The 21,746-nt window shown below is 43.9% G+C and overlaps 1 protein-coding gene across 1 annotated transcript; it reads right to left on the bottom strand.

The window, feature by feature from the left end:
• Positions 1-651: 651 nt before the first annotated feature.
• On the bottom strand, positions 652-19,751 carry C1QTNF4 (C1q and TNF related 4). Its single transcript, XM_063332275.1, has 2 exons — positions 19,542-19,751; positions 652-2,183 (listed from the first exon to the last, which is right to left on the bottom strand). The coding sequence occupies exon 2, from the start codon at positions 2,176-2,178 to the stop codon at positions 1,075-1,077; it is 1,104 nt and encodes a 367-aa protein (XP_063188345.1). The 5' UTR covers positions 2,179-2,183; positions 19,542-19,751; the 3' UTR covers positions 652-1,074.
• Positions 19,752-21,746: the final 1,995 nt, after the last annotated feature.

Raw genomic sequence — 21,746 nt, forward strand, 5'->3', positions numbered from 1 at the left:
CTATGGCTCGGCAGAACACAGCGTGTAAGAAAACGCTGGAATGCACAAGCTGAAAATACCACTTAATGGTACCTCTGATCCTGTTCGCACTGGGTTACCGATACAGCATACGGCAGGTTAGCCATACCCTGGGGTTCAAGGAACTCACTTCTGCAGAGTGTAACGCCCCTGCAGCCAACACTGTCATTGCATGGCATGATACTACTCACACTTACACATTATGACCCTGCTCCTGATCCAAATATTAAGAAATTTAAAAATACATTTTTTATTCTTCTTACTTACCTTGCTTCGGAGATTACAGAGGATGATCCGTTTACAGATTTGAGCCCGCATCTTTTACTACAAGGGCTAAAAGCTACTTTGTTTCTAAATGCATTATTTTCATTAAATGGAAACTGAGATTCTCAAACACAGCTTCTTGACTTCATCAACGGCAGATTCAGAAAAGCACCAAATATTGTGAAACTTGCAATAAATTCATAAGAGGTACCAACACTCCACACACACGAATGATAAGAAAGAGTGTACACAGACAAATTGGCTCAGTAACGCATACTGCAGCTCATACAATCACCATGCTTCTTTCTCTCCTGAACTGGTACCTCAGCCAGTGACAAGCACACAAGTAACTACAAATTCCAACCTGAGAAAATTTTACATCTTTTGTATTTTTATTACATTAATTTTCATTACATTTATTCCCTCCCCAGATCTGCAAGGCAAGTCACCGCATCCTTTGCTTTCTGGGTGCTGGGGATCTGCAGTAACATTACTGCAGTGTTTCTCTGATTCTCAGCATCTCACTACACTGCCCCACCCCCGCCCCAAAACTACATCATGCTTTATGCTTAAATCAAACACCAACACAGGACACACACGTACAACCTGTAATGACCTTCCTATGGATGAATGGCAGGCACAGCAGTGGCCCTGCAGACAGGGCACAAGTGTGCAGCAGAAGGAAAGCACTGGACACATGATAGCATGCTCAAAGTAGAGGATGATATTCGAAGAGGAGCTACCCAAGTTCATGGCACCTTGGCTTTTCTTATGCTCCTTTCACACCTGCATTTAATTATTTGACCCTTGGGGTGAGCTGGCACCTGGAAGCTGCTTTGACTGAGCCTCTGAATAGATCAGGAAGCCTGTGAAGGTGATGTACTTGCCATGGTTGCTGTAGGCACCGTAGCCATCGTGCTGATGGCTGTAGAGCCAAACGGTGTCCCCATATTGCAGAGGCAGCATGATACTCTGGCTCTGCATCTCTCGCCTCTTGGAGTGGTTGTCATCATAGATCATGGCCTGCACCTCATTGTGGTTCTTCATAAGTTTCACTGACATAGTCTTAAAGGGCATTTTGCCAATGGTGAAGGAGAAATAGTATGCACCAGGTATACGGCACGAGAAGATGCCAGTGGAGGAATTGAAATCTTTTCCAATGTTCACAAACTCTGTGTCAAATGTGATTGGCTCATGCTGGGTTTGCTTGTCATCCGTCCCCAGGAGACTTTGTGAGCGGGCAACAGAAAATGCAGAGCGAGGGTCTTGTTCTCTGTTTGGTTGATCAGCTAACACATGTTGCTGTGAAGATTCATTCTGCTCTCCGGGAAGCTGCTGAACAGTTTGATGGCGTGGTTCCAGCTCTTGAGAGCTAAGAGTATTCTGAAAGAAGGCAGAAGTGTCCGGATAGATTAGGTAGCCATTGAAAGTTGTATAGGGGCCCACATTGCTGTAAAGAGCATACTTGGGATCTCCATGTAAACGCAGCCAAACTGTGTCACCGTAGTCAAGCTGCAGCATAGCACTCTGGCTGGCTACCTTCCGTTCCTTGCGGTGATGTTCGTCATACACGATCACTTGTACCTCATTCTTGTTTCTCATCAGCATGACAGACAAGTTTTTCTTTGGGTATTTCCCAACAGTGAAGGAGAAGTAGTAGGCTCCAGGGATCCGACAGCGGAACAATCCAGTCTTGGGATCAAAGTCATTGCCAATGTTCACATACACTTTGTCAAAGGTAATGACCATCTCAGAGCTCCCTTCCATGCTGCTGGTTCTGGCCACAGAAAAAGCAGAGCGAAATTCACTACTGGTGTCTGCTGGGAAGCCATCTGTAGCCAGAAAAATCATGCAGCAAAGGAAGCCAAACAGGATCTGAACCTTCAGCATCATCATTGTATCTGAAAGGAAAAAGAAGCATATTAGTAGGAATTCCATTAATTTCCAGCTCATACTCCAGTTGAAACCCAGACCTGAATATTGATAAATAGACATGAAGGTCTATGTCCAAATACTGAGAAGTTTCCAGTGCATTCTCTGACCAGTGTACGGGACCATACTTCATCTCAAATCCCAGCACCATTTTGATGTTTTCCTAGTGAGAGCTGGACCTTTTTCCCCTGTACTTGTAGGAAGAAAAAGAACCTTCTTCTTTGAAAGCCTGGCTATCCTACTGCTTGTCTGCAAAACACTGTGTTGCTCACAATGCAGAGGGATCTCAGGGCTGGCTGGGGCTTTGCCAGAGCTCCCTTTTGTAGTGCTTTTATTCATAAGACCGAAGATGAAACAAAGCCCTACACAGACCCCGTATTATACAACTGAGATACAGCTGAAGGGCAGGGAGAAGAGGACGTACGCTCTAGAGATTCCCATGCAGATGACATTGCCTAGCACTGCACCAGCTGTTTCACAGCATGTGGAAGCTGGAAGCCAAGTAAGCTGGTAGACACCATTATTCAGACAGACTCCACCATGAATCTGTGAGAGTGTAAAGAAACTAGAAGAAGAGGCAATCTTGAAGGAAGGAAGGAAGGAAGGAAGGAAGGAAGGAAGGAAGGAAGGAAGGAAGGAAGGAAGGAAGGAAGGAAGGAAGGAAGGAAGACAATGGAGAAAATGAATGAAATGAAAAAAAGAAGGGAAACAAAAGGTACATAAAAGGCAAATCTCCCAAAGTATAGAATCCCCAAGAGAGAACTGAAATACCAAAAAAAGAGAAATAGCTCCCTATGTGGATAATAGTCTGGAGAGGAAAAACTTCTTTGACCCTTAAAAAAGAAGGATAAGTTAGGAGCTAATGGGATTTTCTGCTTCTAGTTTCTGTGATTTTTTTTTTGGACTGAGGCCAAAAATCATCTATTAGTGCTTTCAGGCTGAAAACAAAACTGCCAGTCATTCCAGTGAGAAGCCTCTCTCTCTGTCACCTCTCTGTGCTTATTAAAATATCATTCAGGCTGGGAGGCAACTGCCTGGTTTGCAGTCTGCCCCATCTGTCACCCCAGAACTGGTGCCTTGCCAGCCTGCAAACAATGATTTCACAGACCAGCAGAACAGGAGCAAAACATGCTAATCATTGGGGGGAGGGGTGAAGGCAAATCCTGAATTAAAAAGGATAAAAGGGCAAATATTTGAATCATCTGGGATGGCCTAGTAATAGAAGTAAAGCAGATGGAATCCACATAGACTGTGAGGTGGCAAAGGGGTTCCTCTTTTGTCAAGATGTGACACCTAGAATCACTCACCAACAGGAATTCAGCTTGACCTACAATCCTTGCTCTTTCACACTTGAGAATAAAACCAAAATCTGAAATGTATCTCTAACAGATATGAACACAAGAATGAGTTAGATTCTCCCTTAATTACAAGAAAATGACATGCTAGCAAAGACAAAAAGAAATATCCATCCACCCATGTCATAATTTTACATTAGATCACTTCTCTCACAAACATGTCAGTATTTTCCTCCATGCCCCTGAATTGAGAACGCTCTTCCTGACTTAGCCTGCTTCTCCTGAACACATCCACGAGACCCCATGGGCTGCACTGAAGGGTGTTGAGAGAGCTGCCTGATGACTTATTGAGGCCACTCTCTATCATCTTTAAAAGGTCATGGAGATCAAAGGAGGTCCCTGGTGACTGGAGAAAGGCAAATGTTGCACCCATCTTCAGAAAGGACAAGTGAGAGAACCTGAGGAACTACAGGCAGGCCAGCCGGTTAGCCCCTTGCTTTGGTCCCTGGGAAAATCATGGAGTACTCTTCTTGGAACACATTTCTAGGCAAAGGACATCACATTTAGCATGATCAGCTGAGGGCAGATCATGTCTAACCAGACTGATTGCCTTCTTGTGAGAAGTGACCAGTGGATATTGCCTACCTTTTAGCAAGGCTTTTGTTACAGTCTCCCAGATCATTCCTGTATCCAAGTTGTGATGTTACAATCTAGATAAGTGGACTACTAGATGGGTGAAAAACTGGCTGGGTTGTCACTCTCAAGGGCTAGTGTTTAATAATTAATTTCCGATGTCCTCTTTAACATTTCTTACCAATGACCTGGAAAAGGAGACTGAATGCCCACTCATCAGCGTTGCAGATGACACCAAAACAGAGGATTTACCAATACACTTGGAGGCACAGCTGCTCTTCAGAACCACCTAGACAGGCTGGAGGAATGGAGTGAAAGGAAATTCAGCAAGGATGAATGCCAATTCCTGTACCTGGGATAAACTAACCCTGTGTGTTGGTATAGGTTGGCGACTAACTGGCTGGGGTGCAGTGCTACTGAAAAGGATCTAGGAGTCCTGGGGAACAATAATTTTTACCTAAGTTAGTGCTGTGCCCTGCAAATAATGACAGCACACTGGTGTGCATCAACAGAACATAGCCAGTAACCACTGGCAGTGATTATTACCCTTTAGTTGGCACTTGAGTGATGCCAGGAGGGCAGCCAAGATGGCTGAGGTCTGGAGCACCTGCCCTGTGAGGAGAGGCTGAGGGAACTGGGCTTGTTTAGCCTGGAGAAGAGAAAGCTTTGGGGGGATTTAGTAGCCTTCCAGTACCTATGAAGAGGTTACTGAGGTGACAGAGACAGGTTCTTCATTGATGTGCATGATGCGAGAATAAGAGACAATGGTCATAAAATTCAAAGGGGAAGGTTCAGACCACATATAAGCAAAATAATTTCATGCAGAGGGGAAATAAGAATGTAAACGTTTGCCCAGAGAGATTGTGAAATCTCCATCCTTGGAAGTTTTCAAGACCAGACCGGATTAAGCTGTGAGCAACCTGGTCTATATTCAGTGTTGGCCCTGCTTTCAGCAGGAGGTCGGATGAGAGAGCTTCTAAGTCATGATTCCTGATTCTATAACCAATTCCCATAGTTATTGCCTTCTTGGTTGAAAATTCAGTTGCTACTAACCCTAGCCATGCCACTTACATGGAGACAGGTCTGACAGACAGACTATCTTTCATCCAGCAAATAAATTTAATAAAGCCTTTTCAATGGAACTATTAAGCCATAGCTAATTGCCATGCATCTGCTTCCACGCTGTCTTTATTTTTCCTCACTTTGCCATTTAGTTTGCGAGCTCCTCAGGGCAAAGACTCTCTCTCTTCCCATGTCTGTACAGCATTTGACTATTGCTGCCATTTAAACAATACTAATAGGCCCTAACATCCCACCAAGAACTAAATTTCAAACTGTCACACGGTGAGCTCAGCCTCTGGTTCAGCAGTATTTTTTTTTGCAGAATGCAGAGTGCTACTTCTAGCACGGCAGGCTCAGTTCAGCTTCCAGCTTAGAAAACTAAGCCCTAAAGGCAAACTTATAATGGCTATTAGACGTTTCTGATTCATACTTATCCATTGTTACTCCAATGACCACCGTGGTGTGGCTACATGGAGAACCAGGATGACTGTTACATGGCTGCATGCTCTTGAGACAAGAAATGACAGCAGGGGATTTGGTATTTGCACCACACAAACCAGCCTGGTTCTAAAGTGCTGCTTGTGCTCCAGAGCTCACTCAGCGTATCCGGGAGTCAGGGAATATACTGCAAGCACATCACTGCTGGCCAAAAAAACCACAAAAAGACAAAACAGTTTAATAAACTCTGTAGTGACTCTGACCTTATGTTCCTTCAAATGACCACTATCCTTGTTCCTGTATCAAAGCTAATTTCCCTGTAATAAGGTCACTTATTAAAGGTTGGATCACTCAGTGACAGTTGCAAAGACTTTCTGCTGCTGCAGTCCCTTATTTATCAGCTCTTCTCAATAACTTACAGGCAAATCATTTAAATAAAGCAGTTAATTATGCTGTGTTTCCATTAGCAAGTTGTTTCCTTGACAGCTCCCACTCACCACTTTCAGGACTATTTAGGTTCTTTATCTTTTTAAAATAATCTAGAAAGTATCTAATAACTGCCTCTCACACTAAACCGGTCTAAGAATAATTTGCCATTCATTAGGAAGGCTCAGCTAGCTACAGGGCTGCCATGAACAGAGGCAACTCATGACAACTCTTGGACTTGAGTATTAGCATTGTGTCTGAAAGATAAAGCTTCCAAAATGCTCTGTTGCTCCCCCAGCAAATGCTTCTGGTGCCCAAGTCTTCTATGGGGATAGCTTTCTTCCAGCAGGGAAGAGATAGCACCAGGGATGTGAGGCTGGCTGTGGACACTGTGATATCAACCTTAAGTTCATGCTCTGGCATAAGCTTTAAAACTGCAGAGTGAGGTGAAAGACCCTGGCTGGAGTTGAAAAGTGGGTCTTCAGCGTGGGCCATGCATATGTCATACATAGCAGCTGTGTTATTCTCATTACATTTACATCTGAATCAGGGCCCTTTGTCCCCTACCCTACCGTTATTGTGGTAACACCACAGATGTATGCCACAAAGGTAAGTAGACCCACGGGATAAACAAGGTATGCTACTGCCTTTACACCAGACAGTACTAACAGGGACAGCAGCCCACAGGGAAGAAGTCATGAAATTGAGTTTGAATAGGAGGCACAAAACACATGCTGGAGCTAAGCAGTTCTCAAAGGCACTGACATTAAATTAATGACCTGGAAAGAAGGGGCTAAAATGGTAGCGACTCACATAGCAGAACAGGAGCTGCAAAGCTTTTTTAAAAATTAAAAGGCAGAATTCACCATTTGCATGACCCACAAGACTTTAATAGCTTTGTGCTTGCTGGAGGTGTTTTTTCTGTCCTGGAAATTTTTCTGTCCTGGTGATTTTTTCTGTCCTTTCCACCAGTTGAAAGACAATTAGCTTTACCCTCATACTGAAATCCATGGATTTACAAAAGGACTTTCAATAATAGAAAGGTCACCCCATTTCTAGACTTGCAGGCCAGATCTTCTTGTAAAACTCACAAGGTTTTCTTTTTATTCCAAAATATTAATGAGCTAGATTCTCTAGTCTGACCTTAGGCAAGACTCCTTTAATTTCAGTGGGAGTTTTATCCAGAAGATCACTGAAGAATGAGATATGAAACAAAAGTGAAGCAGTGCAGTTGGATTAACTGTTAGTAAAAGTTGTTAAAATCCTGTAAGCTGCAAGAGCAAAGCCCTGTTCTTCCTAGCTCTCACTTTAATAGTTAAGGACAGCTGCAAATGTTTCAATTATTTGAATCAGTGAAAGCCTGTGTAACGAACAGCCTTCCTGGACTATAGTTAGCAGGATTTTTTTTCCCCAGATACCACATACTGTCTGTTCCGCTCATTCAATACAGATTAAGAGCATCAGATAATGATGCAAATGCATCACTTCTTCCAACATCAAGGAGAAATTAATTGTAGCAGATCCTCAAAAGCAAAATCTGTAAAAAATCTGTGTGATTCACTTATGACTTTGGCCTTCCTCTGCTTTTGATGAATGTGGGTTTTTTAACTCTGGAACAATCCTAAGAAGTAAAACTTGCTTCAGACGCAGCATTCAGGATGCTTTTTAGAAACTATAAGCCAGACTTTGAATAACAGAACTGTATGGCATTAATATAGAAAGTACTTAATTTTAAATACTTTCTTGAGCCAAAGGAGTCCTTTAACATAATAAACCAGTTTCCGAGTACTCAAATATCTGTGGAGAGAAAAAAAATTCTTTTGAAGTGCCTCAACTCCAGCCATACTCAGGAAAAGGAAATGGAGAGTCTGCATTTTGGCATAAGCCTCTAATGGTAGCCTGCACTTCAGAATATTAATTAAACCTGCTGTATTTCAACCAAAGCCTTAACAACTCTGATTAAGCTAAAATGATGATATATAAGATGATGTATATTCACTGATCAAAATGGAAACACAATAGTTCTGATATTAAGATTTTTCTTCCTATAACAGCACTCAAGGAAATTTGTTATACACATTTGAAGTGCCAGGGTGACACACCATGTCTTCTGTTTTGGCTACTATGTATATTTAAAAAAACATTAATTTAGACAGACAAAGTGGTGTTTTAGTGGAGAAGATGGCTGAATAAACCCTAGGCGGGAGCAAGGAGTTATTCTAACAGCCTAATGCTTTAAAATGGAATATAATTTTTTCCACAACCTTTTGTAAATGAAAAAGTTACAGAAATCTAACTCCCCACCACATACACGCTCCTCAAGCAAACAAGACTAAAAACTGTAAAGCAAAGAAACGTACTCTGGCACTGATCAGAAGAAGAAGAACAGAAAACATTATTAGAACATTTGAGTTTAAACTACAGTTCATAAAATGTATTGAATACTATAAAGTTGTCCTGCACATGCAGGTAAACCAACTGTTGATAAGCTGTCATTGAAATCACACCAGCAGTAAGTAGTGAAAAAAACTAGCCATTGCTGGGAACGAGTTCAGTGATAAACAGTTTCTGTCAAAGCACAGGACGGAGAGGACTGGAAACCACAGCTTTAGAAAGCCAGAAGTCTGTTGCTGTACAGTGCTTTTTTAACACCTTTAGACATAAAACACTGAGACCATTTTGACAGTTATAGTTACAGTAATGCCAAAGTTAAACTACCTCTTTTCCCACCCCCAAACCTAATTTCCTTTTTTAGCCTGGTTTATGTGTGCATTTCTTTCTCCTGGTGTGCACAAGAGATGCTGAGCCTGTGGAACACGGCTTTGTTGAAGCATCCCATCTCTCCAGGAGGAAACGGATTGCTGCACCAGAAGGCAGATCACAAGGGCGAAAAGGATTAACAGAGACAGTCTGGCCTGGAACACCAGGAGGTATTTTGACAGGTAAAAGAAAGTAACTGACACTTATGGCAGAATATACCATAAAGATCTCAGTTAAGACAGAGAGAAAGGAAGGTCCCAAAAGGCAGACTCACCAGTGCAAAAGCTATCTCTAAAGAGAGAGAAAGGCACAGAGACCTCAGAGAATGGAGTAGAGGGCAATTTCACTGTTCCAGGTGGCTGGGCTGGAAACCATGTAGCAGGAGAACATTTTCACAGAAGCCCTGTTGTTTTTTTGCTTTGGCTGTGGAGGTAAAACCATATGAAACCCAGGGACACTGCCAGACAGGCTGCCCCAGCAACGGATCTACTGGAGCGATAGACACCTAATCAGGAAGAATGCTGAGCATGAGCAGCACAATTCAGGCTATTCCAACGGCAAATGGGAAACTATTATTTAAAAAAGAACAAGACTTAGTTAGAGGGATGATTTTATTTTAAACTTCTCACCTAGTTTAAGATATTTAAACTATGGTAGTCTGCAAAGAAGCTGGTAGCCTGCTGAGCTGCATAGTGCTGGACTCCGTAGAAGAGCTCTTAAAAGATGTTTACAGTCTAGAAAACATAGGATAGGGGACATGGGCAATGAGGGGGAGAATCACCTCCCTTGACCTGCTAGCCACACTGCTTTTGATGCAACCCAGGATACGGTTGGCTTTCTGGGCTGCGAGTGCACATTGCCAGCTCATGTGCACCTTTTCATCCACCAGTATCCCCAAGTCCTTCTTGGCAGGGCTGCTCTCAATCCCTTCACCCCCCCAGCCTGTATTGATACCAAGGGTTGCCCCGATCCAGCTGCCAGACCTTGCGCTTGGCCTTGTTGAACCTCATGAGGTTCACATGGGCTCACTTTCCAAGCTTGTCCAGGTCCCTCTGGATGGCGTCCCGTTCCTCAGGCATGTCATCTGCACCATTCAACTTGGCGTCATCCACAAAATTGCTGAGGGTGCACTCGATCTCACTGTCTATGTCATTGATGAAGATATTAAACAGTACTGGTCCCAACATGGATCCCTGAGGGACACCACTTCTCACCAATCTCCATCTGGACTTGGAGCCGTTGACCACTACCCCACAGTGTCTGACATTTGCTGTTCACTACTGGGAGTGCACAGCTTCCTATTGATATAATTGGCTGAGTATAATCCTTGTATGTTTTATATTGGTATCAGGATAAATATTGGTTCTTTAGTATTATTAATGTTAATTATTTAGTCTTATTCTATTAAATCTGTTTATATTTCAACCTTCAGGTTTCCTTGTTTTTTCTCAATTCCCCTTCCTGGGTGGGGAGGGGTCATTAGGTGAGAGAATAATTGTCTAAATGACAATAAATTGTTGTGGGTTCCTCAAACTATAACAGTGCACTAAACAGGAAAGTCATTTTGACTGTCTCTTCATTACAGGAATGGCAACTTTTGTGTTATACCTACCTGTTGAAGACTGTTGTATATGAGATTGTGGAGGTATTACAAGAGATATTGGAACTTGTAGTGTACTGTCAAGGTTTATTCATTGTCCTCTCTGTAATGGTTTTATGTCCTCAGCTTCCTTCTGTGAGTCTGTGCTCCTGCACTTTCTATCAGCCAATATATGATTTTAATTTAACTGCTATGTAAGGTCCTAATCAAAAAAAGGAACAAGTTTTAGATTTTTCTTCTCTGTTTCCTTCTCTAGCTGCATATCCATACTTTCTTTTTCTCTCTGTCACTAGAATGGACTCATAATTCTCATTTTTCCTGGAACTCTGCCTGCAGTAGTTGCTTCCAACCAGTTCTCCCACTCAGTGGAATGCTGCCTTCCAGTCATTGCTCTAAGACTTGCCACACCACCCACCTGGGTAAAGGCTAGAGGGAATATACTAGTTCTTTCTGTCTGATCACCAAATCACAAGTTAGGATGAGCCTGTGGAGTCCAGTAATCATCCCCCAAGGGAACTAATGGATAGCTGAGTGCCAGCTGGGAATAAATACGAGGACAACAAAATGCATTTTTTGTTTCCTAGTCATGTCTGAGTTCACTGACTGCTAAGATCTGATCTAGCAATGCAACCAAAGGTGTTCACAAGTTGGGTGGCTCTGGTCCCCCTGTTGATTACCTGCAGTTAACAGCAAACTTTCAGTAGGGATGAGATTCAGTTCCCTTTGCTCGATGGATCAACTTGTAACAGTATGTTTTATCAATGGAAACATAATTGCTTTGGTCTTTTTATCCATCAAAGGCTGCACTATAACATACTTTAAGAAAATGTTACATGCAGTTGACAGACATTTTCTGACAGTAGGCTTTGCATATCCACCTGAAAAAAACTCTTATCTGTACTGCGGCATTTGCCTACAGGAATGCTGCTTTCCTTGTGCATTTTTTTTTCTTGTCTTGACAGGTAAGGCAAGAAAACATGCTGTCTTTTAACATCTGCCATCACACTCAGCCAAAAAATCACCTTAATTTCTTTTCATGCCCTGCTGTTTCATTACTGTGAAGATACTCAGAGAACACTGTGAATTGCACTGCAGCGCTGCTCTTCACTGCCAACATGCTGCAACATCTCAATTTGGAAATTCACTGAGCTCTAGTTTAGTGAAGAAGGTGACCAAAAGCATTAAAATCTGTGTATCTTCCGTATCTGTTCTGGCATCTTCCTTCCTGCTTCTCCTCCTGTTGGGTCAGGACACAGGCCTACAGCTGGAGAACTGAAAAGAAACAACCGTCATGCACTCTGCACCAAAGCTGTGGCCAGGATTATTCCAGAATGAAAACCCTGCTCTGCCAAACTCTGGGGAAAGAGAGGTGTCAGTCAAAGTCCACATACACTAATGGATTTTTTTTCTGGTCGTGTTCCTTAATTGTCTGACATGACAATCCTGTCGCTTTCATAGCCAATCGTTTAAAGAATAATCATTGCATGTAACTACCCCCATTTTAGTCACCAGTCAGTCTTGAGACCCAGGCTCGCCCTGGGTTGTACAGAAGTTCTTGATTAATAATGAAATTCTGCAATACACATAGGGCTCTTTAGTATCAACTGCTTTTCATGAATTATGTTTATCAAATTCTAAGCCCAGCAGCATTCTTTCTTTTATGTCTACAGATACACAGTTAAAGGTGGCCAAGTAAGTTAGCAAAGTTAGTTGTTTTTGTGTTTGCTAATACTGACCCTTCACAATCAGCTACATGCAGTTCCCCATTTCCAGTGGTCTTTCCTGCCAAATCTCTTGTAATGAGACCTGTCTGAGGAATGCCTATACATAGCTGGAACCTGGGCCTTTTCAGTTTTTTAGCCATTTTATTATTTCTCAGAAGGCTATAGCTGTTGCAAATGACACATCTCAAGTCTGTGAATTCATAGCTGATATCTTCATGAAAACCCCAGTTTCTGCTTCCACCTTCTAAACAAGGAGTATATTTTACTCCTTGGATTTAATCAGCTTGTCATCTTCTTCAACAGGGAGCTATGAAGTACCTCCCTTAAACCCTGTACAAGTCAAGTTTTCGCAGTTGTGCTTTTGAACTTGGATTTTTCTGTGACAACCTGACACAAAGGTGCTCCTTCCCACAAGGCAGGGTCTACTGCCCTGGCTGGAGGGACAGAGAGAAGCATTTGCTGGATGATCTCGTCAATATACACATAGTTTTACAAAGTTTTCCCGTATCTGCTTTCTGGCTTTATATTGTTTCCAGTATTTAAAAAATGCCGGTCTCCCCATAATGTCAGTAGAAACGCTTGTGTGACTATTTCTGTAAAACTCCATCTGCACTGAGAAGCTGCTGGTAAAAGGCTTTGGCATTACCATCAAAAAGCGCTGCTGGACACTGCTGTTCACTCATCAGTTCCTCATTCACAGTGAGAAAGCGCTCAGAGCCTGTCAAGTGTTCACAGATTCCAGACTCATCAGCGTGACTGGCCAGTTTCCTCCTAGGCAAAATCGCCTTTGACAGCTTGAAGCTGCTGCCTCTGATTTTTGCTTATAGGAAAAGAATTTTGCTAAAATACTGAAATAAAGATGGCAGGTTTTACCTAACTTTGAGACCTCAACTGGACATAATATAAAAGAAAAAAAAAAAAGAATTAACATGAAGGATGTGGCTGCTCTGAACACTGTTATGCCGATGCTTTATTTAAAGCAGGCTTAGATATCATTGCATTGCATTAAATATGCAGCTCATAATGACAGAAGTGCCATTTGCAATAGCCTACACAATTTCTTCACAACCACACTGAGAAATTTCAGCCATGCACCCTAAACCCAAATGTCCACATTCATTTCATATTTCAAGCCAGTTCTCCCTCTACTCAAATTCTTTCAGCCCCCTACCTTCCTTCTAGCTACTTCTGTCTAACACCTTTCCTTTTCAAGACAATTATCAACAGCTTCCAACAGGAGATTACCACCTGCAGAACCCCCTCCAGCATGTTCAGTAGTTTTCTGCCCAGCCTCTCTCTGATATCCTCCCAAGGTTCACAGAGAACAACCCCTACACCTTGTTGCCTCCTCCTACTAGGAAAAAGGAGATTTTTTACATTAGCTTTCCTTTGCTTTATCTCCTTCCAGAACCACCTTGTTCCAAAGCTGAACCTCCTTTAGCACTGGGTCACAGTAAGATCTCTTTTGAACACCCTTTCTGTCTCCCAAGTAAAGACTAGGTTTCATATACTCGTACGAGAGGAAAAGAAAGCAAAGGGCAGGATGCGAGAAGGAGCGATGAAATAAACTCAGCAATACAAGCTAATGTAAAGCACTGGTCAGTCCTTGGGTGGAAGGGATGTGAATTTACTTTGAAATATCTGGGGCATCAAGTGACTGGCTTTCTAAGCAAATCATTATTTTCCCCAAAGTGTTCAAGCAGCAATGGAAGATGGGGACAGAGGGAAAAGCAATCAGAGCTTATATAGTGTCACAGTTTGTGCTCACGTGTCCCAGAGTAAATCAAAATATGAGGTTTTCCATCAATTTATGGATAATTCCAGTGTAAGAGTGTTTAAACGACACCAGATTATAATGTTAATACGCTACAGTTCACTGAGCAACAGCTCCATGAAAACAGCCTTCTAAAAACACGGCCCAATTCTTCATTTTCTCCTTGTCTTGTTCATTCAACACAGATTCTTTGCAGCTGCTGCTTTGCAGCCTTTCAGTCCCAGAGAGTACCTGTTTTCATAGCAAAAATTCCCCATTGCCTAGCTGGTATAAAAACCACTTCCACTCCTCTCAGTATGTCTTTAACTTCTCTAAGAGCTTTTCTTTTTGTCTGAGTAGAAAGGTCTAAAGCCTGGGGAGAGTGAAAAATCCTTTTCCTTTTAGAGGATTAAAAAAATCTTTGGTTGGACTCAAAGCATGTTCTAGTCAGGATCTTATGTGCAGCTCTCCACTGCAGCATCCAAGAGAGATGATCATTGCTCTCTTATTTCTTTCTACCTGTCTCCTCACAGAGACGCAGCATTTTTTCAGCATGCACAGGGGACCGTCTGTTCCATTTATATTAAACAATGTATGTTAAACCATGAATACTACAGGACCCAGATTTTCTTACCCTGGAGAAATGCCTAAAAACACCAATTGTAGAACTATGCTTTATTTTATTCCTATTCTGAATTCCATTATTTTATTTCATTTTATCTCTAAGAAAGCATTTTTGGACTGCAGTCTTTCATTCAAGGAATGAAATACTAGAAGGGTTTGTATTTTCAGTTCAGATCATTTTGCTACTGCTAATATTCACTCCTTTTTCTTCTTCCATATCTTTGTTTTCAGCATTCATAGACCCAGTCAAGTATCTGCTCCAGGGAACTCAGAATGTCCCATTCCCTACATCTTCTCCAAAAAGGGAGAAGATGTAACCATCATCTAGTACATTCTTACTTTTCTTGCGGGCTCTTTTCAGAAAGAGTTGCACTGTGTTCTTGGTGCTGTGCTGCCCTTGGATATCAGACAAACATCATAACAGGGCCAGCAGACAGCTTTTATTTCATTTACATGAAATGAGCATGTTCTCTTCATAAAATCATAGAAGAATGGTCTAAAAGAGAACTCAAGATGTCATATAGTCCAAGGTGCTTTCCCATGATAGCCTAATTTCCCATCACTCGCCTAATTTAATTCTTCACAGATAATTGTCTAACTTCTTGTTAAAATTATGGAGTCTTCACAACCTCCCCAGACCAAATATTCAAGAGTTTTTATTCTAGGTCCTAGAAAATTATTCCTGCAGTCAAATAATCTTTCTTTCTGCTACTACTACTCTCTGTTCCATCCACCATGAGCACAAAGAAAAGATCATTCCTTCCTCTATTTTATATCTGAAGACTGTAGTATTCCCTTGCCAGCTTTCTGGTCTTTGGGCTAAATAATTTCACTTATTTCAAATCATCTTGCAGGTCACATTTTTCTGACCTGCGATGAGTCCTGCTGCCCTTCTCTGGACTCTCTCCAATTGAATCACACCTGTCTCAAAGTGTAATAATCAAAACTCCGCACAGCCTCCAAGCTGAGGCTTTAGCAATGCTGAACAGAGCAGGAGGATTGCTTTACATGTCTTCCAGGCTATATGTCTTTTATATATCCTAGCAATATGTTTGCCTTCATTTGCAACAGCATGACATTGACTCATGTTCAGCTTGTGATCTATCATAACACTCAGATTCTTTTCTGCAGCGTTGCAGTCTAGTCATTTACTTTTCTCTTGTGCTTATGCAGTTTGTTATTCCCGCCTTATTGCAGTACCTTGCCTTTATCCCTACCAAATTTCATCCAGTTCTTTTCCTAGCAGTTCTTCCAATTTGTTTAAATAATTTTGAATTATAATTTTTTCCTCCAGCATATTTTAAGTCTCACAGCTTTATGTCCCTGGCAAATGTGATACACCCACCCTTTATATTACCATCCAGGTCACCTAAGAAAACACAGAACAGAAGCAGATCCAGGACACACTGACACAGCTATCATATCAGTTTTAAGCAGCTTGTGGCCTCTCTGAAGGACTGTCACAAACTAAAAGCACATAGATTATGAGCTCTGAACCTTCTGATATTATTTAAAGAAGAGCTTCCTGTTCAGAAAATCATGTTTACCTGGTTTATAGCCTCCTTCACTTGCTATGCCCTGTGCCCCACCAAAGCAAATATTTAAACTAATGTGCAACCGCGGTCAAGAATCTCAACTTTTATTAAAAAAAAACCAAACAAACCAACACAAATTAAATCTCTCACTCTTATGCCACAAATATCTTTTAATATGTAAAATGAACAAAAGCCAATTCTGTTACAACCTGCTGGAATACTGAAACAATGAATGGGAAAGATGTGACCAGCTCTCTTCATAGACTTAGGGATATATTTGAAATGTCATCGTTTATTACATTCTCTGTAGTTACACGAGCAGCACACATGGGAAGAAATGCACCGAGGCAGCTATTTGATTTCAATGGACTAAACATTTTCTTTGCTCCTCACCAGAGAACTGCAGGTTCCTTTACTCAGAGCTCAAATGCCAGCTGTGGTGGTCACAAGCAGGCACATAACACATAGTAAGCCTTTGTGTACGTCGGAATAAAGATGAGCTGCTATTTCTTCTGAAAACAGGGGCTTGACTCTTTCATCTGGCTGTGGCTCCCATTTCAGTAACCACTACCATAGTCTTCCAGATTCCTTAACCCAATATGGGTGGTTTTCCTGGCATTGTGGCTGAGGCTCTGGAACAGCAGAAAGCATGCATGGGATGAATTAACCAGCTGGAGGGTGAAGAGGGAGAAATAGGACTTTATGAATTTGTACTGTTTCCCAATGGGATCCTAGTAATCAATTATTAGCCTCTGGAGTAGGCACTTACTGCTTGCTCTGTGATCATCTCCCGATTCTGGCTGTGTTACCTCTGCTGGAAACCTCAGACCTTTGATTAGATGCCGCAGGAATTCCTCCTTTGTTCTCTAACCTGTCTGGAGGAAGTATGCAACTAGAGGGAGGCTTTACAGGGACAAGAAAGCTCTCAGGGGGAGCCAAGGGACTGACAAGAGAGCCAGCAGCGCCCGCAGTTGTGTATTACTGGCTTATCTCATTTGAGCATCAGGAAAATTTCCTTTCCTGGGATAAGGGCAAAGGAAAACATAAAGGAATGCTGAAAGGAAAAATGAAGTCCTGACTTTATTTCAGCTTGGATTTGCTGGGCAATTGGGATCTATACTAAATTTCTGTGTGTCGATCAAGAAGCAAGACCTGAAGCTTTTAACCTCTACTAGGGGAAAATCAGAGTGAGTCTTTTAAATATGGCATGACGAACTATCAAATTGCCAAGCCTCAACGTGTCTTTCAAGACAGTACAAAGATCCTCACCTCTACAGACTAGTCAGTATGCTGTAATTCTAAGGCAAGTGGAGCATCATTTTCCTTAACTGTGAGCCTTGGAGGAGAACATACACTTCATACTTTGGGCATTTAAAAGGACAGGTGAATGGAAGAGTTCAGGAGTTAAACCCACAAAATCATAACATCTGACCTCAGATGCTAGTAACAAAGCCCTAGACGTTGGCATTTTTAAGACTCTAGCAATTTTAAGCCCTATTTTTTGCTCTGTCTCATGCCTTAGAGTCAATATAGAGATGAGTATCTCTTGGAGGGAGATGTTTCTCAGCTGAGAATATTATATTCTCAGAGGTACTCTCCACCTTGGAAATCTACTGTCACTATCAGATTAGTTCATTTCAATGCTCTCTGCCTATAACTAACCGTAAGAATGTGGAAATTGTGGCAGAATGACAGTGATCACTTGGAGGCTCACTGCATGTTCACCTTCCACTAGCGCTGGCCTCTTTTTCTTCTGGTCTTCATATTATTGGGTGTTATGTACAGAAGGTTCAAACTATCATGGCTCTTTACAACTTAGACATACAGTATTTCTCTGTGTGCCTGTGTTCACCTACATTACTATTTGATACAAGAGTGAGCATTCCAAGAACTGGCAATCAACAGTCAGCCTTGTTGCTGTTAGGAAATATGTCTATTATTAAAAAGGGGATATAAAAGCTATCATACACCTACTTGACTACAGGTCACAGTATAGTTATCCTGTATTTCCACAAGTATAGCTGCTGCCATTGTGGGTCCACCCAGCCTCCTGTATTGGGAGGATATGAATGGTTCTCAGTTTTTCAATGAGTACTCTCTGGCTAGTGCAACACAATGCACAGATGATCACACTAGTAAAACATAAATAACAAAGGAGATTCCAAGTTTTGCTGCCAAACCCCTGGTTCCAATGTATTTAATTTCTGCATCTATTTCTCCATATACAAAACAGCAAATGTCTACCACACTGACAAATTATCAGATTCAAATCAACTCTGTCTCAAAGCCACAGGTTCTCCATTATGGAGACCAAACGTACTTTGAAGGTGTTACTTTGTCCAGATGGAAAATGCAAAACTCATTTGTAGAGCCTAGTCCACTAACCATTCAGTACTCTGAATTATGGCTTTTTAGAGGGGAACAGAAGGAATGTTGAGGATAACGCTGCCCTACTGTGAATCCTCATCTTCCCTTGACATACCTTTTACTGCTATAAATTAACCCTTAAGAATGGCTAGACAAGCAAACAGCTGCCATATGCCTAGATAGGACTGCAGCCTCATTGGCAAAGTATTTCAAAGTCTTGTTACACATCATGTCCCTGGAGAAGAGAAACTGCAGAAGGTTGCAATAGCATCAGCATGAATAATTGAAGTACGGCTCATTCGGTATGTGCATAAACTGAAGGGTCACAATGCTGCCTTCTAGTCAGTCAGCAGTGCAGAAACTCACTGAGTGACAGAAACTGGAGATGCTGACCCACTTCCCTGGGAGCTTTTAGAGAGTGGGTTGAGGAGATGACTGGGATTGCCAAATACACGGAGAAGGATTAAGATAGATTATCTGAGAGAAAATTGTACATTGAAGAATCAGTCGCGTATGCTGCTCTTGGAAAAACCCTTGGGACTCAGTTCCCCCGGGAAAATAAAGTAGAGATCCATGGAAGACTAACGCTTATTCCCACCTGCGAATCTAGCCCTGTGGGAATTTTCCAGGATGCCCTTCCCCATAGCCGGCCCCTGGGAGATTCTCCAACCACGGCTCCGTGCTAAACGGGGCCAAAATTTCATACCCTTTCCCACCTGAACTCTAGACATTTAATACTGGAAATAGAAGGGGCGAGGGAGGGTAACTCAGGCTTTCCCCGCTATTGTCCAGCCTCTCGGTGGGAAGGGAGAGGGAGCGCAGCCCGCCCGCGCCCTGCCTGCTGCCCCGAGGGCCACGGGCTCGGACACCGCGGCGTGTCCCGAGCGCCCGCCTCCCCAAGAACGGCGGCCGCCGCCGTGAGAGCCCCGACGACCCCTCTGCCGCCGGGGCACCGCTCCACACCGACGGCCTCCCCTCAGGCGCCGCGGATGACAGGCCCGCCCTCGCCCCCCCTCCCATCACCCCTGTCCGGCCGAGGAATCCCAGTCTTAATCCCTGGCCCTCCAGGTGCAGCCCGGCCCTGCCAGCAGCGACTCCCCGGCACGGTACCTGCTGCCGCCCCGCGCTGGCGGCTCGTCGGCGGCGGTTGGCGGCCGTTGGCGGCGGTTGGCGGCCGTTGGCGGCGCGGGGCTGTGCGCGGGGCCGCGGCGCTGCCTGCGCACTGACAGCTCGGGAACCGCGGCGGCGGGGGCCGGGGCTGGGGAGGGGAGGGGGGCTCGGGCACCCGGGGCTCCGGCGCCGAATCAGTGACGGGAGGAGGGCCCGGGGGCGGGCGGCAGAGGGGAAGGGGAGGGGGGCGGCGGGGCGAAGGGGCTCGGAGCCCCTGTCACAGCCGGCCTCCGTGAGGCGACGGCGCCCGCGGGCGCTGAGGGCGGGGGAGGAGAGTGAGCGGCCGGCACGGGAAGGGGCGGCGGGGCGATGCGGCGGGGCGAGGAAGCCGGGCTGGGCTCCCCGCTGCTTTCCCGGGAGGAGAGGGCGCTGGAAGACGGCGCCGTGGGATTATGCACCAGCGGCGCCTGCGGAGGCAGAGGGAGGGCGAGGGGGAGCGCCCTAAACTGCTCCCCTCCCGGGACAGGCCGCCGGCGGGGGCTCCGGCCGGGGGACCGGGCGGTGAGGGGGCGGCGGCAGCTGTGTGGGACCGGCCGGGCCGCGGTGGGCTGGCGGGGCCGGAGAGCAGAGCCCTCCGGTCCCGGGCGACGCGACCGGCGGGGCAGCGCTCCCACCCCGGCGGCCCTCGGGCAGGTTGATGGGGGAGCGGTAATAGCGTTAGACTACAGGATGTAACTGGGGGAAACGACATGCTTTTGGCCACCCAAGACCGTGTTCATGTCTGACCTTCTCCTGCTCTGGAGATCTGTGAGTCCAAAAGCTTGTCAATAGACCAACTGTGTTATTTGGTCCAACAAAAGCTCTCTAGAAAGCTTGGCTTGCCTCAGATCATCACCTAACAACAACAAGGCTACTACTTGTTTCTTCGAAGGTCGGCACTGATTTTTGCTGACAGCAAAATAGCGGGTTTTTTGCATTACTGTTCTGTGTCGAAGAGCAAATTTGGGGTTTTGTAAAGCAAGTTTATTGTTTGCCCTGCAAAATCTTGACTTCCATAAAGAAGATATAAAGATCTGAATGTTTAAAAAAAGTCCTAGCTCTCCAACATCAAAGGTCTTTCATTCTCCTGTACCCATCTGCTATGGGAGAAATTTAGATGCCAATGTACTCATCTCAGAGTACAGATGGGGCACCTAGTAATGCTTCTCCTAGAGGACAGTCCAGCCTTTGTTACCCTGTGTTGGCATGCTCTGCTTTCCAGCCTCCACCTCCACTTACCCCTCTTGTGGCGGGCCCCAGGACTGTCCACTCTTGCAGCAAGTGCTGGACCTGTGCACCGACACATTTGAATTGTTTTTCACATAACCCCTTTCCACTCCCTTCCTCACAAGGTGTCAGAGCTCAGGTGCACCCCTGTACCAGTCAGGAGGCTGATCCCCACAATAGACAGTGGGAGAATGAAAAAGAAAAAAGAAAAATGAATAGCTTTCTTCAGAGAGGAAGAGGACTGACAGGTGGAATGACCAGAAAGTAATTTCCTTTTTTGTGCAAGGATGTATTTTATGGCATAACTTCCACTTTTTTTTCCCCAATAGCATGTCTACTGTGGTGTGCACATCATATTAAATATGTCACTGTACAAATCCTCCCTATCTCTCTACCCACCAGCTGCTGCGTCATCCCTATGTTATATCTTTCTCCTTCTCCCCTCCTACAGGGCGAAACAATGGGGATGATGACAAGCAGAATGAGGCATGAGAGAGTTAGAGACTAACCCTCATGTGGTTCTGGTAACAGCTGTCAGCTGAACAGAGTATCCTGGATGGGCTTGCATCCAGCTGGTACTGCTGGCTAAACATATTTTGTGCTCTCTTAACAGCTTCTTTACACATTTCAAAGGACAGATTACTCAACACCCAATTTACTGCTCCTGGAGGAATAAATGGACCACTGACTCGCAGGAGATGAGAATACTCATCCTGAGCATAGCCTAGACAAATGCATTCCTTTTAATCATCTAGCAATGACAGCAGCGATGAGTAATTTAACAACAGTATGATAGAATTGCCCTTCTAAAAATATATGTTGCCACTGGGGTCAAAGTGATTGAGTACTAAGATACTACAGTATTATAAACTAGGCATATATTTTGCATTGTCCTGTGCGATACAGAGGAGCTGTGCTCTGCTCTGCCTCTGCCAGTTG

The sequence above is a fragment of the Chroicocephalus ridibundus genome, chromosome 4 (genome assembly GCF_963924245.1).
Source record: "Chroicocephalus ridibundus chromosome 4, bChrRid1.1, whole genome shotgun sequence".
In the NCBI taxonomy this organism is placed as follows: Eukaryota; Metazoa; Chordata; class Aves; order Charadriiformes; family Laridae; genus Chroicocephalus; species Chroicocephalus ridibundus.